Source organism: Hyperolius riggenbachi, chromosome 4, assembly GCF_040937935.1.
Source record: "Hyperolius riggenbachi isolate aHypRig1 chromosome 4, aHypRig1.pri, whole genome shotgun sequence".
Taxonomy (NCBI): domain Eukaryota; kingdom Metazoa; phylum Chordata; class Amphibia; order Anura; family Hyperoliidae; genus Hyperolius; species Hyperolius riggenbachi.
Genome location: NC_090649.1, coordinates 227,659,224 through 227,679,120, shown reverse-complemented (window position 1 = coordinate 227,679,120; position 19,897 = coordinate 227,659,224). Strand labels below are relative to the sequence as shown.

Here is a 19,897-nt window from a genome sequence, read left to right as displayed (position 1 = left end):
GCTGCAGCTGTTGGGAGCTCTCTCTCTCTCTGTCACACACAGAGCTACACAGAGTTAACTGATCAAGTGTGAGGGGAATTTCCCCTCTCCTCATGGCTCACTCAGCCGTCAGTTTTGGTGTCAGTAAAGGTTGAATGTATTTTGATAACAGTAAACAAAGAAGTTGCTACTAAAAATGTATACACCAGTATTTAGCAGCACTTCCCAAACAATTCCTGTGCCAATTGAAAAAAATATGTGAATCGAAAGTATTCCTTTAATGTGATACCCATAGTACACTTAGATTCCCTGCATATTACTTGCTTTGGTTGACATTTGTCACAGTTTTAAACAAGAACAGTTGCCTGGCAGTCCGCCTGATACTGTGTCTCTAATACTTTTATCCATAGACGCTCAAAAAGCAAATGCAGATCAGGTACTCTGACTCAGGTTTAACTGAATTAAACTTGTTCCAGGGTTCTGGCTCAGACACTACGTGTCAGAACATGAACAGGATTGCCAGGCAACTGGCATTGTTTACAAGGAAATAAATATGGCAGCCTCCATATATCTCTAACCTTGGGTTCCCTTTAAGGATTGAATCCTCGTTTAGTGGATTTAAAAAGAAAAAAAAATTAAATCCTTAAATATTTTATGAGGTGAGAGTGAATACTTAATTATCGCCAAGGTGATACCAGAAAAAATTACTTATAATCCTTATTAAAGACAGGATAATTTTTTTTTTAATTGAGCCGAAAGGTAAAGTACCTATTTAATCCTGAATTTGGGCAGTACATACAAATACCTTTAGATTTAAAAAAAAAAAAAAAAAAAAAAAAAAAGACAACCAGATTTCTGGTACACTTTCAAGCCCTTTTAATTCTAACGCAACACGTATATCAAAAGCAAAGTAGTAGGTAATATTAATGGGTTTAACTTCAGTTTTCATCAGTGTTAATTGAACTTGTGATGCCCTGGGATCTCACTGCTTTTGATTTTCATAGCTGAATTGAAATCCTCCCCTTATGACATTTATTCCCAAACCTTTAAAGAAAAATCTGAAGGAACAAAAAACTGAAAACATGAAGTTCTGTAAAGAACCAAAGTGTACATGATTCTATGAGTATTAAAAACTTAGCAGCAGCTTTCATACAAAATAATACAATATTATATGCATCTCAACTTAAAAAGATTTAAGAAAACCAGTAGAAAAAAAAATGTAAATCATCTTACAGCCAGAGCTTTGGATAATCTTGTCCTGAAGTCATTGAGGATAATAGTTACGATATCTTTAGGCGGAACAAATGCAAAGCCCTTTGAAAGAAACACTTTTCTTGGTCGAACTAAATCAAGGGCAGCCTGGAATGGAACCTTAAACAAAACAGAACAATCAAACAGTTACACTAGTATTAATAAGGCATCTAGATCCAAACTGGGTATCGCAAGATACTAATCGCTAAAGCAGCATTCACACTTATCAGTGGGATTTTCACCCATGATTTCCGGAGCCTTTTCACATTTCTGATTCTGCGACTTTTCAGATATTCTTTTTTGTGCTAATTTTGTATGTTATTGTTTGGACTGTTTTATGTACACACCAATGAAGTTAATTTACATTAAATTGTATGTAATCAACAAGAATCACATGCAATTTTTTGCATATTGCATTCAGTTTTTCTGCATGTACACTGATGTACGTTATGAGATTCATATACTGCACATAAAAAATGCAGCATATTTTTTTTAAAAAGTAGGAAAATCTGTTCTAAAAAAATTGCACAACAATGCAAATAAAATGCAATGCAGTTGTCTCCCAAGAGGCACAGCAATTGGGCACAACCCAAATTACTGGGGTTGAGGCAGAATGAATGTGAAATCGGAAAAACATGAAACTCATATATGTAAACACAGTTTAGCTATGTTACTTAGTTTTAAAAAATTGGGGACTTTGTATAAAATGTAAACTGAGTGCAATTATTTGCAAATCATTTAAACCCTATATTTAATTTCAGATTTGAGGTCAAGAAAACATTTCAAATAAGTTGAGAGGACAACAAAAGCCTAATAAAGTTGTGTAATGAAGAAATAAATTCTGGTGGAAATTCTCACAAATAATTAATAGGTAATCAAGATTACCCAATGGGTATAAAAGGAGCATCCCAAAAAGGCTCAGTCAATCAGAATAAAAAAAAGGAGGAGTATACCACTAAACAGGCAAATGTAAAAATAAAGAGGAGTATACCACTGAGCAGGCAAATGTAAAAATAAGGAGGGGTACACCATTGAGTAGGAAAATGTAAAAATAAGGAGGGGTACACCACTGGGCAGGCAAGTGGTGGAAACATTTAAGAATAATGTAAAATTGTAAAAAAATGTAGGGATTTCATCATCTGCAGTATATAAGATCATTACATGATTCAGAATAACCATGGAAACCTTTGTATACAAGAGACCCAGGCAAAGGGCAGTATTGGATGGCGATGATCTGGAGGCCCTCAGGCAGCACTGCATGAAAAACAGACAGGATTCTGCAAGTGTTTGAATCTGCCAGGAATCAAATAGGACTGCATGTGTGGGTGTGCACAATAGAACTAAAAAAGAAGACAACAGCTATTGTATTTTCTCTGCACAGGTCTCTTCTGGCAGAGATAAAGATTTAAAGCGGAACTGTAATTTTCCTAAAAACAAACCGTTTCACTTACCTGGGGCTTCCCCAAGCACCCAGCAGCCATCCTGTCCTGCACGATCTTCCGTTCTCCTGCCGCGGTGCAGCTTTGTTACCGTCAACTCGCACGGCCCGGGCTATGCGAAGCTTTGTTCGCATTCCAGCGCGCAATAGCGTCCAATAGCGGTGCGGGAATGCAAACAAAGCTACTCGTAGCCTAAAGTGCGCAGGCGCAGTTGCCGTAAATCGACGGTAACGAAGCTGCACCACGGTGGGAGAACGGAAGATCGTGCAGGACCGATGCGGGACAGGACAGCTGCATATTCAGCATTTACTATGTTTACTTCCTATCATTTTCAATTAAATATAGGGTTTACGTGATTTGCAGTTTATCACATTCAACTTACAGCTACTCCGCATCCTAACATTTTAGAAAATGGAATTGTGCCCAATGACTGTGCCCTGATCAGTAATGCAATTATAAATCATGAGGCGTTTTAATAATTAGGAGCCTCTCGATCCAAAAGGTTTCTCTGGTTCTCCGCAGCAGAGGGAAACCTGTGCTGTGAAATTTGAAGATTTCCGTGTCGGGCGTCGGTCAGTGAGCATACATGCTCCCTAGTAGGGCTCTGGCAGAATTAGCGGAGCCCAATCAGGTCCATTCTACAGCGCAGGTGTGAACTGGCTGCAACTGAACAGTAGAGTGGACCTGATCGGGCTTGGCTATTTTCACCAGAGAAAAAGAGGTCGCAACTGCGCTGGCGCCTCAATAGGATTCCATGGGCCTCCCCCTCCCAAGGTAAGTACCCCCTAGGGGCACTTTTTTTCTTTATAGGTTTACTTTAGATAAAAGGTTTACAAATTTGTAGAGAAAAAACTACAAGTAAGGATTAGACAAACATAAGTGAGAGAAGTTTATGTCTGTCTTTTGCTTTTTGGTGTGTCTTCACAGACACAAAGGCCGTGTTCACAGTAGAGCGCTTTTTGCTCTCGATGTGAGCTGATCTTTGGATGGGAAATGTTCAAACTATATAAATTGAACACTGAGGGAGGGATCATGCTTGGGTCTGCAGAAAGTGGCCGTGGTGGACGAATCTTGTTTTCAGTATGTGTTTTACGCATGTGTCAGCTGACTATTGCTAATGCGAATCGCATGCGCCGTGCGAAAGTTAGAGTAGTGCATGCAGTAATTTTATTCCCTGCATGCGCTTTCAAATCTATAGCGTTTCTGTATGCAGGAAAATTGTGTAAGATCCCTGTCTCGTTATAAAACAAGTGAGACGTTTTCCATTGATATAAGCAGGGAAATCAAAGTCTGGTAATTTGTGTACACCATAGAGTACAATAACCAAGGTTGCAAGGAAACATTGTACTTTGAATTCAGTCTTGTCTGAAAAGTTACACTTGGGTGCAGTCTGAAGTGTTAATTTTTTTAATAACTATACGCTATAAAAAGAATATATTTAAGACTGATATGAGTGGGTACTGACTAGTATTTAGCATTACCCAGAAAAAAAATTGAGCTAGAAAGCTGTAAATTGCACTGCAAACTGGTCTATTTGTCTATATAGGTAGTCACCGACTTAAGAACACTCGACTTACGAGCGACCCGCCGATACACACAACCCAAACATTTGAAATTTGATTTTGTGGGAAGCAGCACATTTCTTTTTCCAAAAACACCTTGTAGTTTTTGAGAAAATAGTTTTTAAAAAATTCAAAGAAATTGGGGGAACACTGAAGGCATGGGTAAACAGAGGTGACACAGAGGGGGCAATGGAGGCAGAGGGGGGCATAGAGTATGTACAGGGTTTCAACCTATGGACAGATTCAGGTTAAGAATGAACTTACAGACCCAATCTAATGTGTTAACTGGGAACTACCTGTATTCAATGATGCAAAACCTGCCTATAGATTTTAACTTTGGGGGGGGGGGGGGGGGGGGGGGAATACGAAGAGAGTTCTGCTTGTGGACTATCTTTCAAAGGGTTCAACCATTACTGCAACAAATCATTGGTCTTTATTGACAAAGCGGAGGCAAAACAAAGAAAAACATGTTGAGGAACACTCTCTAAAGGTGTTCTCTTGCATTGTCATGCAGCAGGTGGACACCTTTGGAGAGTTTTATTCACGCTGTAGGTGAAAGTATTGCAAATATGACATCCTTTGGCTTTCAAGTGATGCCCCATCCACCTGACCTGGCTACTTGTGGCTATCAGCGGTTCCCCACTCTCAAAAAATCTTAAAGGGACAACAATTTAAGAGTGTTTTGGAGGTAACTAATGCTGCAAATGAGCAGTTACACCAGCAGTCAGATAATAATTCTATTTGCAGGGACTTAAAAAGCTGAAGGACAGATGTTGCAAGTGCACGGACATCCTGAGGGGCATATGTAGAATAGTGTGGCAGTTACAGCTTCCTGGTTCAATTATTTTCTGGGCAAGGTTCAATATGTGTCAGCACCCCCTCATATACCTGATAAAACCAACAAAAGTTTAGATAAGTTATTAAAAAAATTCAGGTTTTAAATGTTTAGTTATGTTTTTCTTATATGCATACACGTAAAAGAAAGACCAAAGAAAGGTACTTACCTTATAGAATTCAAGGTCCTCCAGTTTAGTTGTGCTCAAACCATGACTTGAATGTATCAGGTCTTTGTGATGCAATTTTTTCTCTTCCTCACTAACCTATAAAATATTGAAAAAGCATCAATAAGTGATGTCTAAATGATCTGCAGTTATATTTAGCTCACACGTTGAGGCATCTTTTCCACGGACAGTTGAACTGTGTGCTCAGCAAGCAGTTACCAGGCAGCAGTGAGCAGTTGCCAGGCAGCAGCAAGCAGTTGTGAGAGTTTGAGAGGCATTTCACAGCTTAAGGCTTCTTTCCCACCAGGACGTTGCGTTTAGGGGACATTATAGGGTGCATAACGTGCCCCTAACGCAACCCCTATTGGTGCTGGAGCAGGGCGCTACCAAGAGCCGCGTTAAAAGCAGCTCTTGGTGCGCCTGCTCTGTCGGATGCGCTGTGGAGACCACGTGAGCGGAGCTCTCCGCATCACGTGGTCCCGCCAGCCAATCAGCGGCCGCTTCTGGAAGTAAACACTGCAAGTGCAGTGAATATAAAGTAGCCATGTGCCTGGCTACGTAGCGGCCTCTCTTCGCCTCCTCTCCGCCTACAAAATAAAAAAACACCCATACTGAGCATGTGCAAACAGTCTAACGCGGCTTAAGCCGCTAGAACGCACAGTTTGCTGCACTTCAAACGAACGTGCAGCGTTACTGTGTAACGCAACGTGGGCACTGTGAACAGCCTATTGATTTTTCATTGCTGTGCGGTGGGGTGCATTACAGGCTGCACTAACGTGCGACTGTAATGTCCCACTGTGAAAGCAGCCTAACAACTGTCCGTGGAAAAGAGGCCACAGAGACGGTGGCAACACATAAAACACCTTTCAACACATAAAATGGCAGAGACGGTCACAACACATAAAACACCTTTCAAATGTCTAGCAGTGGAACATTTATACACAATGTAGAGCTCATATCATTTAAACAAGTTGAAGACCCAGATTTGCTCAGGTATGTATATGGTTGTTGTTGTGTTCGGCCACTTTTTCTAACCTTGACACACAGTAACTCAATGACCAGGTTTGCGTGCTTTAGGGTCCTTAGCATCAATATTGCGAGAATGGAAGCATGGTTTATCTGTTTCTGGCTCCGCCCCCTTTTCTGAATTTAACCACCAGTCACCCAATGGAAAACTGTAGAAGGTTTGAGGCCTCTGCCATTAACAGTGCAGAATGGTAGCAATGTAAATATTCACTAGGTCAATTTTGAATAGCTGTTGTAGGCTCTACCCAGTTTCCTGAATACTAATCCCAGTCACCCAGTGACTAACTGTGCAAAGTTTGAGAACCCTTCCATTAACAGTCTAAGAATGGCTACAGCTTACATTTTCCCTTTGAAAACGAATGGCTGAAGTTTTATGGAACACACACACACACACACACACACACACACACACACACACACACACACACACAACTTAGGATAAAAACGTAGGCGAAAAAGCCAATTGAATGGGGCCCAATATGTTCTTGAAACCATCTTAATGTTGGCTGCTGCCAATATTATATAAAATCTTGCTTTCAGAGCTGAAGCGTACAGTTTTCAACCATTCAGTAATCCAGGTCATGGGATGGGGCACTAACTTCTGTTGCTAATCATTTTCCTTTTTCCACAAGTGGACCAAATTAAAACAGGTGTAAGAAGTGGTGAGATCACCAAATTGCTATTGGACCATGGAGAGCAATTGATTTAAGATCTTTGTGGTTGAATGATGAGAAATTCAGTAGATTTTTGAGAAAGTAAATCTTTCGGATTTCGTATTTTCTCTTTTACAGATGTCCAAAGTGTCCATACTTCTGGTTTTTATTTACTGACAACTGGTCAAAACTGTCCAAAATAACATTTTCATTTATCAGATCCTGTTTCCTATAGGATTTTTATGTCTATTAGAATACTGAATAATTATTTTCTAATTAGTGTGTTAACTAAGTGTGCATGCAGTCTAGACCTACCTCCCAATAAAAAAAAAATTGAAAATTTGATGAGGCAAGAATGGGATAAAATTTCACTTTCAAATCTACAACAACTGGTCTCCTCAGTGTTTTAAAATGAAAGTAAATACACCCCTGCACCAATTGTTGGAATAAAGTAAAAAAAAATAAAAATCAGAAACAATATTAGCTTGGTTCCCACTTGTGACAGATGAAATCGGCCTGCTTGGATCAGAGTGGACAGTTCAGTGACTGCTACGATTGTCTGGACGTGTTTCCACCACAGGTGTCTATGGGAAAGGCATCCACAATCTAGAAAACTGCAGCAGGTCGTAACTTTGCGTTGTGTTTACTGCAATGCATTAAACAGATACGCTAAAAATAGCAAGAGGAAGCACAAGCATTTTTAACAATCGATCCATTTACATGTCCATCGCTGCACTGCAAAAAATGTGCCGAATGGGTACGGTTTCTTCACAAGTGGGAACTGAAGCTTACTCAGTTTCAACATTTACAATGTTGTCTTCATACTATTTTCAGTCAGAGATTGGGTTTACCCGATTTGTGATTAATTCTTAGTTTTGTTTTAAGTTACTATTTCAAGAGAGTGCAAGTTTATTGGTAAAGCAGTTTTAGATTATTAACTGTAATTTAAAGGACAAGCATCAATAAACTTGTTTTTTAAAGTGGGATGGTAATAGCTTGGCTGGGTGTTCCTAAGTACTGCTGTATATCTTCCTCTGCTTATCGCCTCCTTTAATGTTTTAAAAGTGTCTCACTAATAGGTGTTTGGGAGAATCATTGGACCAGTGAATCATGAGGAGTAAGGGGGGAATCCCTCTCCCTACATATGTTAACCCTGTGTGTACTTTTTTTTAGCTTCTGCACGTGACAGCAGGGCCCATATGCAATTAACTTTTTCATCCGAGTTTTCTCCTAGACGATATTTTCACAACTTAAAATAAAATCCCTTTTAAATCATCAACAAGCAAGGAAATACTCAAAATTTTGATAGTACTTTCTCACCTACTTTTTTTAAATTGCCTTGGTGCTGAAAAGTTATTTTAAAGAGAAGATGAAAAATAATCTCCTAGGAAAAAAGGGAATTGCATATGGGCCCAGGTCTCACTAGCTGCTGATTTCTCTGTGACTGAGCTATATATCAGGAGCACAGATAACATATGTGAGGCTTTCAGGGAGAGCTTAAGTGTCTGGGGATAATTTGTGTGCAGCATTAAGCAGAAAGAAAGGTATGTCTTACGTGAAAATCCTGACTTAGGGCCCATTCACACTAGAGCGTTTTGCCGGCGATTTTGGCGAAACACTCAAGCGCTAGCGCTTTTTAAAGCGCTAGTTCTATAATACCCTATGGGCCCGTTCTTACTTGGGCGATTTGCGTTAATCGCCGGTGATTAACACAAATCGCCAAATGCAAACGTGTAGCCTGCACCATTTTCAGGCAATTACCGCTGACGTTTTGCGCTTTTAGGTGTGAATGGGGCCTTAGTTGCAGGTTTCGCACGTTTTTTGTTTTTCCTATCAAAATATAATCTGTAGTTTTCTAAGAGATACAGAGACCAGCAGTGGCTGTGATGTTACATCTCAAATAAAAAATAATCACCTCTGCTAATGGATGCAGCGAAAATCTACAGAAACCAAAAAACAGCTTTTGGCTCCTATTTTTAACATGAAAAGTAGGAACATTATCACACCGCAATTAAAAGGCCCCGTTCATACTGCATGCGTTTCCAGCCGCGTTTTGAAAACGACGACATCAGACAGTGCATAGAGTGCACTGTCTAATGTTCACACTGCATGCGTTCCGGACCTGTGCGGTCCAGGAACGCATGCTGCACGCATTTTTTGCAAAGACGCGCGGCTGTCCCATTCACTTTTCAGTGGAGGGATCAGCCACGCAACGCATACAAACGCGGATGGCGTGCGTTCGCATGCGTTGCGTTCCGCACGCATGGCCGTCCGCGTTTGTAATGTGAACGGGGCCTTAGACATGACTTGTACATTGTAGTTATAGAACACTTGCTTATTGATAGTTGTCCTTGAAACATATGAGATGATCAGAAGTTTGCTGGACAAAGGTCTTATTTTGCCTTTAAAAATTCAGCCACGAGGAATACAGATTATTTATTACTGCTATACAGCTAATCAACAGGAGATCAGAATTTGCAAATTATTTCTTAGATGCACTGTAGGCAATCTCATCATTCACTATAGAATTACCAGAAATATTCTGTTCATATCAATATTATGGTTTCTGCCAGAGATGGAAAGTGATTTACAGGTGGTGTGTCCCTGACTGATAAGAAACAATACCCTATGGGTTAGATTTAATTAGGATGCGCCTGCTAGACTAATTACACACTATAAGAATATACATCAGTATGCTTTTCTATTTATCAATGTTCTGAAAACAAATTAGATTATTAACTCAGTTTTGTAACTAATTAGTCTCGGCATATCTGCAAATGTCAGTTTTTAAAAGAATGCCATCTAGAAATCTTATTCTGAGCGCAAGTAGAAACATTATATTGGTCAAGCAACAATAACACACATGGCTGTCTGCACAGTATTTGCCCAACAGTCACTTGATGTCGGTTGCTCGTCATATGGCTACATTTTTGTACACGATTGTCATCTGATGCATGTCGTTTCAAACAACCTTATGGTGTGTACACACTTGAAAGATTAATGAAAGATCTTAGACCAATTTTACCGCCTTCCATGTAGTATGAGAGCTTACTCTAGTCTACACAGTCTATTCTATTGAGCTTAACTCCCCATCAGATAAAAATCTTTGCAAGATCCTGCAAACGATCAGTATCTGCAAAAGATCTGTTCCTGCAAAATGCATTCATAGTCTAGGATATCTGCAGATTCTCATACACACCTTGTTTAACAGACATTCATCTGCATATCTGACAATCATATGCACATCTGAAAATCCATCCTGGTGGATCTGATCTGCAGATGAATCTCTGTTAAACAAGGTGTGTATGAGGATCGCAGCGCTGTAATTAGTGAAAAGACGGCAGTTTCGCTGTCTAACAGTCTCCCGGCGGCAGTCTCCCGAGCCACTTGGAGACTAAAGGCGGGGCGGAGCTCCGCCTACCAAGCAGGTGATGCGTGCACGGCCTGCGTGCGACCTCCTGCAGTAGCCGGCCCTAAGACTTGACGCCAATTTGCGTTAGGCAGTCCTGGGGCTGCCGCTGAGGTTATGCCCCTGGGCGTGACCCGGTCTTTAGGTAGTTAAGGGCCCGTTTCCACTAGTGCGGAAATTAAGTGGCAGTGAATCCCATAGCCGTGTATGGCGCGGCTTCCGGGATTCGGCTGCGTACTCGCACAACAGGAAGTGCCGCAGTGGCTAGTGCAATTGGTCCTTATACTCTCCAGTGCAGACAATGTTACAAAGCAGCCACTCATTTACCACTCCTGCCCACTCAAGAAGAATGGGCAATCTTGCTCAATTAGGAATACCCTAGATTTAAAATGTACAGTGCATTCCTGGCTTTACAGTAGGTAAAGTATGAGCATCAAAGAAAGTTAACCACTTCAGGACCACAGTCTTTTCGCCCCTTAAGGACCAGAGCCTTTTTCTCCATTCAGACCACTGCAGCTTTCACGGTTTATTGCTCGGTCATACAACCTACCACCTAAATGAATTTTACCTCCTTTTCTTGTCACTAATACAGCTTTCTTTTGATGCTATTTGATTGCTGCTGCGAGTTTTACTTTTTATTATATTCATCAAAAAAGACATGAATTTTGTCAAAAAAATGACTTTTTTAACTTTCTGTGCTGACATTTTTCAAATAAAGTAAAATTTCCTATACATTTGAGCGCGAAAGTTATTCTGCTACATGTCTTTGATAAAAAAAAAAACATTCAGTGTATATTTATTGGATTGGGTAAAAGTTATAGCGTTTACAAACTATGGTGCCAAAAGTGAATTTTCCCATTTTCAAGCATCTCTGACTTTTCTGCGCACCTGTCATGTTTCATGAGGGGCTAAAATTCCAGGATAGTACAAATACCCCCCAAATGACCCCATTTTGGAAAGAAGACATCCCAAAGTATTCAGTGAGAGGCATGGTGAGTTCATAGAAGATTTTATTTTTTGTCACAAGTTAGCGGAAAATGACAGTTTGTGACAAAAAAAAAAAAAAAAAAAAAGTTTCCATTTCTTCTAACTTGCGACAAAAAAAAATGAAATCTGCCACAGACTCACTATGCTCCTCTCTGAATACCTTGAAGTGTCTACTTTCCAGAATGGGGTCATTTGTGGGGTGTGTTTACTGTCCTGGCATTTGGGGGGTGCCTAATTGTAAGCACCCCTGTAAAGCCTAAAGATGCTCATTGGACTTTGGGCCCCTTAGCGCAGTTAGGCCGCAAAAAAGTGCCACACATGTGGTATTGCCGTACTCAGGAAAAGTAGTATAATGTGTTTTGGGGTGTATTTTTACACATACACATGCTGGGTGGGAGAAATATCTCCGTAAATGACAATTTTTTTATTTTTTTTACACACAATTGTCTATTTATAGAGATATTTCTCCCACTCAGCATGGGTATGTGGAAAAATACACCCCAAAACACATTATACTACTTCTCCTGAGTACGGCGATACCACATGTGTGGCACTTTTTTGCACCCTAACTGCGCTAAGGGGCCCAAAGTCCAATGAGTACCTTTAGGATTTCACAGGTCATTTTGAGAAATTTCGTTTCAAGACTACTCCTCACGGTTTAGGGCCCCTAAAATGCCAGGACAGTATAGGAACCCCACAAATTACCCCATTTTAGAAAGAAGACACCCCAAGGTATTCCGTTAGATGTATGGTGAGTTCATAGAAGATTTTTTTTTTTTGTCACAAGTTAGCGGAAATTGATTTTAATTGTTTTTTTTCACAAAGTGTCATTTTCCGCTAACTTGTGACAAAAAATAAAATCTTCTATGAACTCGCCATTCTCCTAACGGAATACCTTGGGGTGTCTTCTTTCTAAAATGGAGTCATTTGTGGGGTTCCTACACTGCCCTGGTATTTTAGGGGCCCTAAACCGTGAGGAGTAGTCTTGAAACCAAATGTGGCAAAATGACCTGTGAAATCCTAAAGGTACTCATTGGACTTTGGGCCCCTTAGCGCACTTAGGGTGCAAAAAAGTGCCACACATGTGGTACCGCCGTACTCAGGAGAAGTAGTATAATGTGTTTTGGGGTGTATTTTTACACATACCCATGCTGGGTGGGAGAAATATCTCTGTAAATGACAATTATTTGATTTTTTTTACACACAATTGTCCATTTACAGAGAGATTTCTCCCACCCAGCATGGGTATGTATAAAAATACACCCCAAAACACATTATACTACTTCTTCTGAGTACGGCGATACCACATGTGTGACACTTTTTTGCAACCTAGGTGCGCTAAGGGGCCTAACGTCCTATTCACAGGTCATTTTGAGGCATTTGGATTCTAGACTACTCCTCACGGTTTAGGGCCCCTAAAATGCCAGGGCAGTATAGGAACCCCACAAGTGACCCCATTTTAGAAAGAAGACACCCCAAGGTATTCTGTTAGGAGTATGGTGAGTTCATAGAAGATTTTTTTTTTGTCACAAGTTAGCGGAAAATGACACTTTGTGAAAAAAAAAACAATACATATCAATTTCCGCTAACTTGTGACAAAAAATAAAATCTTCTATGAACTCATCATACACCTAAAAGAATACCTTGGGGTGTCTTCTTTCTAAAATGGGGTCACTTGTGGGGTTCCTATACTGCCCTGGCATTTTAGGGGCCCTAAACCGTGAGGAGTAGTCTTGAACCCAAATGTCTCAAAATGACCTGTGAAATCCTAAAGGTACTCATTGGACTTTGGGCCCCTTAGCACAGTTAGGCTGCAAAAAAGTGTCACACATGTGGTATCGCCGTACTCAGAAGAAGTAGTATAATGTGTTTTGTGGTGTATTTTTACATATAACCATGCTGGGTGGGAGAAATATCTCTGTAAATGACACATTTTTTTATTTGTTTTACACACAATTGTCCATTTACAGAGAGATTTCTCCCACCCAGCATGGGTATGTGTAAAAATACACCACAAAACACATTATACTACTTCTCCTGAGTATGGCGATACCACATGTGTGACACTTTTTTGCAGCCTAGGTGCGCTAAGGGGCCCAACGTCCTATTCACAGGTCATTTTGAGGCATTTGTTTTCTAGACTACTCCTCACGGTTTAGGGCCCCTAAAATGCCAGGGCAGTATAGGAACCCCACAAGTGACCCCATTTTAGAAAGAAGACACCCCAAGGTATTCCGTTAGGGGTATGGTGAGTTCATAGAAGATTTTATTTTTTCTCACAAGTTAGTGAAAAATGACACTTTGTGAAAAAAACAATAACAATCCAATTTCCGCTAACTTTTGACAAAAAATAAAATATTCTATGAACCCATCATACACCTAACAGAATACCTTGGGGTGTCTTCTTTCTAAAATGGGGTCACTTGTGGGGTTCCTATACTGCCCTGGCATTTTACGGGCCCAAAACTGTGAGTAGTCTGGAAACCAAATTTCTCAAAATGACTGTTCAGGGGTATAAGCATCTGCAAATTTTGATGACAGGTGGTCTATGAGGGGGCAAATTTTGTGGAATCGGTCATAAGCAGGGTGGCCTCTTAGATGACAGGATGTATTGGGCCTGATCTGATGGATAGGAGTGCTAGGGGGGTGACAGGAGGTGATTGATGGGTGTCTCAGGGGGCGGTTAGAGGGGAAAATAGATGCAATCAATGCACTGGGGAGGTGATCGGAAGGGGGTCTGAGGGGGATCTGAGGGTTTGGCCGAGTGATCAGGAGCCCACACGGGGCAAATTAGGGCCTGATCTGATGGGTAGGTGTGCTAGGGGGTGACAGGAGGTGATTGATGGGTGTCTCAAGGTGTGATTAGAGGGGGGAAATAGATGCAAGCAATGCACTGGCGAGGTGATCAGGGCTGGGGTCTGAGGGCGTTCTGAGGTGTAAGCGGGTGATTGGGTGCCCGCAAGGGGCAGATTAGGGTCTAATCTGATGGGTAACAGTGACAGGTGGTGATAGGGGGTGATTGATGGGTAATTAGTGGGTGTTTAGAGGAGAGAATAGATGTAAACAATGGATTTGGGAGGTGATCTGATGTCGGATCTGCGGGCGATCTATTGGTGTGGGTGGGTGATCAGATTGCCCGCAAGGGGCAGGTTAGGGGCTGATTGATGGGTGGCAGTGACAGGGGGTGATTGATGGGTGGCAGTGACAGGGGGTGATTGATGGGTGATTGACAGGTGATCAGTGGGTTATTACCCGGAATAACAGATGTAAATATTGCACGGGCAAATTGATAAGGGGGGGGGGTCTGAGGGCAATCTGAGCGTGTGGGCGGGTGATTGGGTGCCCGCAAGGGGCAGATTAGGGTCTAATCTGATGGGTAACAGTGACAGGTGGTGATAGGGGGTGATTGATGGGTAATTAGTGGGTGTTTAGAGGAGAGAATAGATGTAAACAATGGATTTGGGAGGTGATCTGATGTCGGATCTGCGGGCGATCTATTGGTGTGGGTGGGTGATCAGATTGCCCGCAAGGGGCAGGTTAGGGGCTGATTGATGGGTGGCAGTGACTGGGGGTGATTGATGGGTGGCAGTGACAGGGGGTGATTGATGGGTGATTGACAGGTGATCAGTGGGTTATTACCCGGAATAACAGATGTAAATATTGCACGGGCGAATTGATAAGGGGGGGGTCTGAGGGCAATCTGAGCGTGTGGGCAGGTGATTGGGTGCCCGCAAGGGGCAGATTAGGGTCTAATCTGATGGGTAACAGTGACAGGTGGTGATAGGGGGTGATTGATGGGTAATTAGTGGGTGTTTAGAGGAGAGAATAGATGTAAACAATGGATTTGGGAGGTGATCTGATGTCGGATCTGCGGGCGATCTATTGGTGTGGGGGGGTGATCAGATTGCCCGCAAGGGGCAGGTTAGGGGCTGATTGATGGGTGGCAGTGACAGGGGGTGATTGATGGGTGGCAGTGACAGGGGGTGATTGATGGGTGATTGACAGGTGATCAGTGGGTTATTACCCGGAATAACAGATGTAAATATTGCACGGGCGAATTGATAAGGGGGGGGTCTGAGGGCAATCTGAGCGTGTGGGCAGGTGATTGGGTGCCCGCAAGGGGCAGATTAGGGTCTAATCTGATGGGTAACAGTGACAGGTGGTGATAGGGGGTGATTGATGGGTAATTAGTGGGTGTTTAGAGGAGAGAATAGATGTAAACAATGGATTTGGGAGGTGATCTGATGTCGGATCTGCGGGCGATCTATTGGTGTGGGGGGGTGATCAGATTGCCCGCAAGGGGCAGATCAGGGGCTGATTGATGGGTGGCAGTGACAGGGGGTGATTGACGGGTGATTGACAGGTGATTGACAGGTGATTGACAGGTGATCAGGGGGGATAGATGCATACAGTACACGGGGGGGGGGGGGTCTGGGGGGGGGTCTGGGGAGAATCTGAGGGGTGGGGGGGTGATCAGGAGGGAGTAGGGGGCAGATTAGGGACTTAAAAAAAAAATAGCGTTGACAGATAGTGACAGGGAGTGATTGATGGGTGATTAGGAGGGTGACTGGGTGCAAACAGTGGTCTGGGGGGTGGGCAGGGGGGGGGTCTGAGGGGTGCTGTGGGCGATCAGGGGGCAGGGGGGGGGGAAATCAGTGTGTTTGGTGCAGACTAGGGTGGCTGCAGCCTGCCCTGGTGGTCCCTCGGACACTGGGACCACCAGGGCAGGAGGCAGCCAGTATAATAGGCTTTGTATACATTACAAAGCCTATTATACACTGTTGCAGCGGCGATCCGGATGCCAGTAACCCGCCGGCGCTTCCGAACGGCCGGCGGGTTACGGCGAACGGGGGGCGGAGCCAGTCCCCGGCGGCTGATCGCGTCACGAATGACGCGATCGCCGCATAGCCACTCCCGCAGCCGCCCCCGCCGATGGGCGTATTGCGGTCGTTTGGGCCCGGACTTTGCCGCCGCCCATCGGCTGGGGGCGGTCGTTAAGTGGTTAAAGAGAATCTGTATTGTTAAAATCGCACAAAAGTAAACATACCAGTGCGTTAAGGGACATCTCCTATTACCCTCTGTCACAATTTCGCCGCTCCTCGCCGCATTAAAAGTGGTTAAAAACAGTTTTAAAAAATTTGTTTATAAACAAACAAAATGGCCACCAAAACAGGAAGTAGGTTGATGTACAGTATGTCCACACATAGAAAATACATCCATACACAAGCAGGCTGTATACACCCTTCCTTTTGAATCTCAAGAGATCATTTGTGTGTTTCTTTCCCCCTGCAGCTATCTTCCACTGAAGTGTCAGGCTGTTTCTTCCTGCAGAGTGCAGACAGCTCTGCCTGTATGTAATTCCTCAGTATGTAAAAGCCCAGCCAGCTCAGAGGAGGATTTATCCAGCTTGTAAAAGATAAGAGACCAGAGAGAAGCTGCTCTAATGTAAATAATACACAGGCAGTGTGCAGAGAGGGGCCTGGAGGGGGAGATGCATCACAGAACCACAACACTGAAGAACTTGGCAGCCTTCCAGACACAGGCTGACAAGTCTGACAAGAGAGAGATAAGTTAATTTATTACAGAGATGGTGATAGTAGAACGTGCTGCAGTAAGCCAGAACACATTAGAATAGCTTTTGGAACTTGTAGGATGATAAAAGACAGGATGCAATTTTTGTTACGGAGTCTCTTTAAAGCAATGAATGAGTTCTGGAAGTCCTACACACATCATCTAGTTATTAAAGTGCAAGGAAGGTCTTACTGAAGACAAAAAATACCAAAAATAAAACACATGATATAAGTCATTACATTTTACTACTAACGCTCTAAAGATATTTTACAGTGCAAGCATCTTATATTGTCCTCAAATTCCTGTCCTGAAAGGAAGTCGATAAATCTCTACAAAAGGAACAGAGACAGAAACAAATAAAACCACTTTTTTTGTACATTGGGGAAGAGACAAAACCCTCCAAAGCTTTTACTGCAATCTATTACTTTGTGTCCCTGGGACCTCTGAGCATTTGTATAAGTACACCTGTCATGAGAGAAATATGGAAGCAGCCACTGCTGACCACCTCCTAACAATAATCGTTTTCTCGCTGCAGTAAATAGGGTCTGGCTATACCGCTTTCAAAAAACACACACTAGAAAATACTCAGCAAAGCTCATTGTTCTGCAAGGTCTACGCAGAGAATGTAGAGTGTGCAGGTATTGCATGCCGGATCACTAAATCACAGCCACGAATAGGCAGGGAACCGGAAGCTGCATGTTTGTGCGCCACCTTTTCTTCCCTTCTGCCCTTTCCTTTGAACAGTGCACATCGGTCCACTATAGCAGAGTACCATGTCGGTATAGAACTTGTGTCTCACAGTGTTGAACTTACGCTCAAACAGTAATTATTATTTGGTATTTGTATAGCGTTGACATTTTCCGTAGCACTTTACAGAGTACATAGTCATGTCGTTCAGGGCAACACAAACTGAGCGTCTGTACAGGGCTTTACAGCGATGGGTGATGACGTTTCACTGGGGTAGCTATATACATGCTGTCAAAGGCAGCAAACATATTTTTTGTTTGTCAGGATGCTTGAAATCAACACAAAGGCCTTAATTCACTAAGCTTATCTCCTGTCTTTAATAACTCTTCTAGAGTTGTTACCATGGTGATAAGGCATGTAGTATTCAGGAAACATTTTACCTCAGGCAAGCCTAAAGTTAACTCTTCTGTCTTTAAGTTAATTTTCCAATCCTTAAAATAACTCCAGAGTTAAAGACAGGCTGTTAATTAACAGTGTGTGAAAATAACTACAGAGGAGGTAAATTAACTACACAGAGGGTAAATTAACTACAGAGGAGGTAAAAAAAACTACAGAGGAGGTAACTTAAGGAATGAAGAGATAAGATAACTCTCTCACTGTGTGGAGGTAAGTTTTCTCTTGCCTTATTATCTCCAGCATGATCTTAGTGAATTGAGGCCATTGAAGGTATATTGCACATTTGATTGACCTAATAATTTTCTAGGTCATTCTGTCACTATGTGGCATTACAGATGCCTGTGTCAGCTGCCAGTTAACTAGATTATGAATGTGCATTGCTCCAGTATGTCTCTGGCAATGTGCACTAAGCAACCAAGAAAAACCTCAATGCATAACAATATTATTAATAATAATAATAATAATACTACCGTGCTGTCAAGTGACTGGCTCCAAATGTTTGCATTGCACCACAATTGTGCGCGCACACACACACACACACACACACACACACACACACACACACTTTTTTTGTGCTATTTTTGTAGGAAGGCAGCTTTAGGAAATATCCCATCACTTCAATTACAATTGTATGTCTTTGGTGCTCACAGTCAAAGCGAAGTTTCATCGTTGGTGTATGAAAGGCAATCTAACCAAACATACTAACCTCCGGTCTAAGTGCACCAGGGTGAGTGCGGGCACATAAAGGGGAGTGACCCGGCACTGGTGCTGTGTGAAGTTGCCGGTGGTGGAATAATGACAGCACTAACCAATGATAGGATCTGATGCATTTGTAGATATACACTAGGTGCTTTCTTTCTCTCATATGAGGAATTGGCCAAAGGAATGGTGATATGGCAGAATAGAGGACAGAGTTCCCTAAAAGTGGAACTAAAGTAGCTCCTTTGGAGTATCTGTACTTGCACCTCACTGACATTATACCTGTGCGCAGTCAGTTGACTGTTTATGCTTAAAGGGAAAATTAACTGAACGGGGGGTAAAGAGTTTCACTTACCTGGGGCTATTACTAGCCCCCTGCAGCAGTCCTGTGCCCTCGGAGCCGCTCTGGAATCCTCCGGGCCCCCGCTGTCACTTAGTTTCGTTTTTGACGACTCACCCGTCGGCCGGCCGCCATGCGCATTATTGGACGCATTCCCTACTGCAATTAGCGCTGTTGCGGACCGCAACGCGTACAAAAATACACGTTGCTGCATTCCGCACGCGTAGATATGCGGCAACGCGTATTTTTGTACGCGTTGCGGTCCGCAACAGCGCTAATTGCAGTGGGGAATGCGTCCAATAATACGCATGGTGGCCGGCCGACTGGTGAGTCGTCAAAAACGAAACTAAGTGACAGAGGGGGACTGGAGGATTCCAGAGCGGCTCCGAGGGCACAGGACTGCTGCAGGGGGCTGGGAATAGCCCCAGGTAAGAGAAACTCTTTACCCCCGTTCAGTTAAGTTTCCCTTTAAAGGAAACCCTAGGTGACATGTGACATGATAAGATAGACATGTGTATGCAGTGATAGGCACACAAATAAATATGCTGCTTCTTTCTCTGCCTGAAAGAGTTAAACGTCAGCAATGCAAGTGACAGTTTCTGTGCTGCCAGAACATGGTCAGAGTATAGTGTAACCCTCACTGATAAGGAATCTCACCCCTAAAAACACGATCCTGGCACAAAATGGTTTCTGAGAGCAGGAAAGAGATAAAAAGGGACAATAGTTCATATATTTTAGCTCTGGCATACTTCAATGAATGTGTCATTGAGCAGAGACAATGAAATGGCAAACTTAAAAAGTAGATTTAAATATAAAATAAAAATGGGAAATTAAAAT

At 42.5% G+C, this 19,897-nt stretch overlaps 1 protein-coding gene across 2 annotated transcripts in view; it reads right to left on the bottom strand.

Moving 5' to 3' along the window:
• PRIM2 (DNA primase subunit 2) overlaps positions 1-19,897 on the bottom strand; it is a 297,272-nt gene that overhangs the window by 213,158 nt on the left and 64,217 nt on the right. For both annotated transcript variants that reach the window (XM_068281428.1, XM_068281429.1), the window contains exons 6-7: positions 5,236-5,331; positions 1,213-1,350 (exon numbers count right to left, since the gene is read on the bottom strand). In XM_068281428.1, coding sequence (XP_068137529.1) covers positions 1,213-1,350; positions 5,236-5,331 — 234 coding nt within the window. The remainder of the gene's footprint in view (positions 1-1,212; positions 1,351-5,235; positions 5,332-19,897) is intronic.